General features: G+C 38.9%; 1 protein-coding gene across 1 annotated transcript in view; it reads left to right on the top strand.

Annotated features, from left to right (window-relative positions):
• Positions 1 to 2,401: 2,401 nt before the first annotated feature.
• Positions 2,402 to 4,071, top strand: part of LOC112502363 — a 4,628-nt gene continuing 2,958 nt past the window's right edge. The window contains exons 1-2 of the mRNA XM_025106255.1: positions 2,402 to 3,053; positions 3,756 to 3,904. Coding sequence (XP_024962023.1) covers positions 2,402 to 3,053; positions 3,756 to 3,904 — 801 coding nt within the window. The remainder of the gene's footprint in view (positions 3,054 to 3,755; positions 3,905 to 4,071) is intronic.

Below are 4,071 nucleotides of genomic sequence, written 5' to 3'. Positions count from 1 at the left end.
TTGAATATAGTGTTTTTGCTATGTTATTAGGTGATTATGTTAGTGCTATGTAATATAATGGTTGTAATGTTTTTTTTGGGAGTTCCATTAGAGCTTTGTACTATAAATGGTAAACTTTTGATCCGTTTTCGGTTGTGACATGTCTCATCTTAAGTTTAGTAGGATGGGGTGTTACACATATGGTATCAGAGCTATAGGTTATGATTCTATAAGTACGACCAAGTTTGATGTGTGAGGAATGATAATATTAGGATTCAGTAGCTTAGGTTTCTCTCCTAATGGTTTAATTGCATTATTCTTATTTATTTAACTCAATTTCTACTTTCCGTTAGATTGAAATTATTCTTCGTGTTTTTATATCCAATAATGGCAAAAATGAAAAATTATGTGGCAAATGTATTAATTCATATGCCACCGAGTTTGGAAGGACCAAGACGGGGACGATCCAGAAGAGATCAGACCGAGCCAGAAAATGTATTTGATGCCCCACCAACCCAATCGATCGACCTTAATATTACGACTGCAATCCACCAAATTATGTCTGAGAGGCTACCAAGTTTTGTAGCACAAACGGTAGAAGCACTCCGTCAATCTAACGAGGGTCTGAACCCAAACCCTGTGGACCAACTCTAGAGACTCAAGGTCAAGGAACCAACACTGGGGGTAATTATCAAGAGATTCACTTATGGCTTGAACGATTTCACAAACAAAAACCTCGAATATTTATTTTTACAGCTACTCCAATTGATGCCGAGGACTGGATCATACATTTGGAAAAGATATTTCATGTTTTAGGTTGCCCCAATCATATCTGTGTTGAATTGGCAGTGTACAAATTAGAAGGCGATGCATACAGTTGGTGGCACAACTGAAACAAGCGCATTCTAGGGTGGTTGATATCGAGTCTCTGACTTGAGGAGAATTCAAGGAGCTCTTTTATCAACAATATTTCACCACTTCTGATAAAGACGCGTATGGTCGAGAATATACTACTATTCGTCAGCAAGAGGACGAGTCTATCTCCGACTATATGACTAGATTCCTTTGGCTAATTACGCGGGTTTCATTGAGGGTACTCCATCACATCAAACTGAAAAATTCAAATGGTCAGTTAATGGGAAGTACAGGTCGAAGCTGCTCAATCAGAGTTTTACTACAGTTAGTCAGGTTGCTGACGCTGCACGAAATATTGAAAGAGAAAGACTCGATACCATTCAGTACAAGAGCGACAAAGATAAAAAGCGAAAACAGGATGGGTCATTGGGAAGTTTCAACAGGTTCAAGTCAGGCAATTCAGATAAAAGGAGATTTAGTGGTAGTAGATTTTCAGGGTCATCTCAGAGTATTTCAAGTTCAAATCCTTCAGTCACGACTCTCTTAGCTGTTTGTAAAGAATGTAATTTACCACATCGACCGGGTCCATACCTTCGAATGATCGGTTCATGCTATAACTGTGGTCAGCAAGGTCACCTGGCTAGGGATTGTAAAGTGGGTCAATTGACTAAAGCTTCAGGGACAGGTCAGACTAAAGAAAAGGAAAAGCAGTCCACGGCTGGAGGTCGAGTATTCGCATTATCATCAGACAAACCCACTACTGGTATGGTTTTTGGTCACCTCTTTATTGATGATATGAATATCATGCATTTTCGATATAGGAGCAACTCATTCTATAGTTGCAGAACATCTTGAAAATAATCTTAAGCAGTATGAACAGTCACTTAAGTTTACCTTGCTTACCTCTACCTCTATTGGGAGCTCTATTTGTATTATTTCACAGTACAAAGATTGTCCTTTACTTAATGGAGATCGAATTCGGAAGACCAATCTGCTTCCAATGAAAATGAACCATTTTGATATAATTGTTGGTATGGGTTGGTTATCCGAACATCGGACTATGATCGACTGCGATTCAAAGCAAGTGATATTTGGGGATAAAATCATCCCTGAATATGTATTCCAAGGTGTCTCGCCTAAACCGGGAACTCAAGTCATATCGGTCTTCCAAGCTAAAGTTTTAATCTGGCAAAGTTGTGAAGGCTTCTTAGCTGCATTTCAAGATCCGGGTGAGATACAACTTAAACCTGAAGATATTCATATTGTTAATGAATTTCTAGATGTTTTTTTTCCAAATGAACTCCCCGGCATTGCTCCAGAACGTGAAGTTCAATTTTCTATTGATTTAATTTCGGGACCTGAATTTCAAAAGCTCCATATCGTATGGCTCCTTCAGAAATGAAAGAGCTTGAAGTACATATTTACTCAAAAGGAGTTAAACATGCGACAACGATGATGGCTCGAACTTCTAAAGGATTATGATATCTGAATTCAGTACCATTCGGGTAAAGCGAATGTTGCTGTCGATGCCTTAAGTCATACAAACATTGGTAATGTGTCTTGTATAATGGTGCCACCAGAAATTTCTGCAAAACTAGAAAGGTTGAGCATTGAATTTTATCTTCATGGAGAAGTTGGTTTGTTATATGCTTGTATGGTTGAAGCAACTATGACTTCTCGAATTAAAGAATCACAAGGTGAAGATGGTGAATTATGGGCGGTTGTGCAAAAGTTTAAATATGATCCAAAATCTGAATTTCAGGTTGACAATGATGTTATTATTTGGTTTCGAGATCGACTTTGTGTACCTAATGTTGCTGATCTCAAAAATGCAGTCATGAACGAGGCCCACAACTCACCTTCCTTAATTCATCCTAGCTCTACCAAGATGTATAAAGACTTGAAACAATACTTTTGGTGGAACGGAATGAAACGAGATATAGCCAAATATGTAGCTAGTTGTTTAACCTGTCAACAAGTTAAAATTGAACATCAGCGGGTCAGTGGTTTACTACAACCATTGGAAATCCCTGTCTGGAAGTGGGAACACATTTCCATGGATTTCGTAACTGGGCTACCAAAAACGCCAAGGCGTCACAACGCGATTTGGGTTATAGTTGATCAACTGACAAAATYTGTTCACTTTCTCCMAATCCAGGAAACGTTTTCAGTCAGTAAACTTACTGAAATTTTCCAACGAGAAATCGTGAGATTACACGGTACGCCGGTTTCTATCACTTCACGATTATGGACTGGATTGAATTAAGCTTGGGGTTCAAGATTGACTATGAGTTCAGCATTTCATCCTCAAACTAACGGGCAAATCTAACAAAAAATTCAAACGCTTAAAGATATGCTACGAGCGTGTGTTTTGGAGTGGGCCTGTAGTTGGGATGAGTTTCTTTATCACGTGGAATTCTCGTATAATAACAGTTGGCAATTCAGTATCAGGATGGCTCCGTACGAGGCCTTATATGGACGAAAATGTCGTGCGCCAACCTGTTGGAATGAAGTCGGAGAAAAAGTCATCGAAGGACCCGAATTGGTTCTTATTACTATAAAAAAAGTCAACATGGCCCGACAGAAAATGAAAGAGGCTCAATCGCACCATAAAAGTTATGCGGACAAACACCGCAGGCCTCTCGAATTCCATCTGGGTGATCATGTCTTTTTGAAAGTCTTTCCGTTCAAAGGTATCCGAAGATTTGGAATCAAAGGCAAGCTTAGCCCTAGATACATCGGTCCATTCGAAGTTTTGGAGTGTGTTGGAAAAGTTGCATATCGTCTAGCCCTACCGCCTCAATTATCGCATATATACAATGTTTTCCATGTATTGTCGCTTCGTAGGTACAACTACCACCCTCTTTAAGTGGTAGAGTGTCCATGTGATAAAATTTAAAGTTATCTTTCCTATAATGAAGAACCGGAAGCAATTATTGATCGAGAGGAAAGAGTGATGCGACAAAAAACTGTCCCGTTGTCAAAGTGTTATGGCGAAATCATTCAGAACGAGAAACTACATGGAAAACTGAAGATTCGATGCGCAAAGAATATCCACAGGTATTTTCAGGTACATAATTCATAGCTCTAACTCAATTTCGGGGACGAAATCCTTTTAAGGGGAGGAAAATTATAATACCCTGTATTTGGTAAATCTAATCTCTTGATCGAGAACCAATTTTGTTCAAGTGTGAAAATGTGCTTTAGTGTTTTATATCTTAGTCTTTAAGAGCCGTT

Source organism: Cynara cardunculus, unplaced genomic scaffold, assembly GCF_001531365.2.
Source record: "Cynara cardunculus var. scolymus isolate 2C unplaced genomic scaffold, CcrdV1 Un_Scaffold_1291, whole genome shotgun sequence".
Lineage (NCBI taxonomy): Eukaryota > Viridiplantae > Streptophyta > Magnoliopsida > Asterales > Asteraceae > Cynara > Cynara cardunculus.
This window is presented reverse-complemented; position numbering and strand designations above follow the sequence as displayed.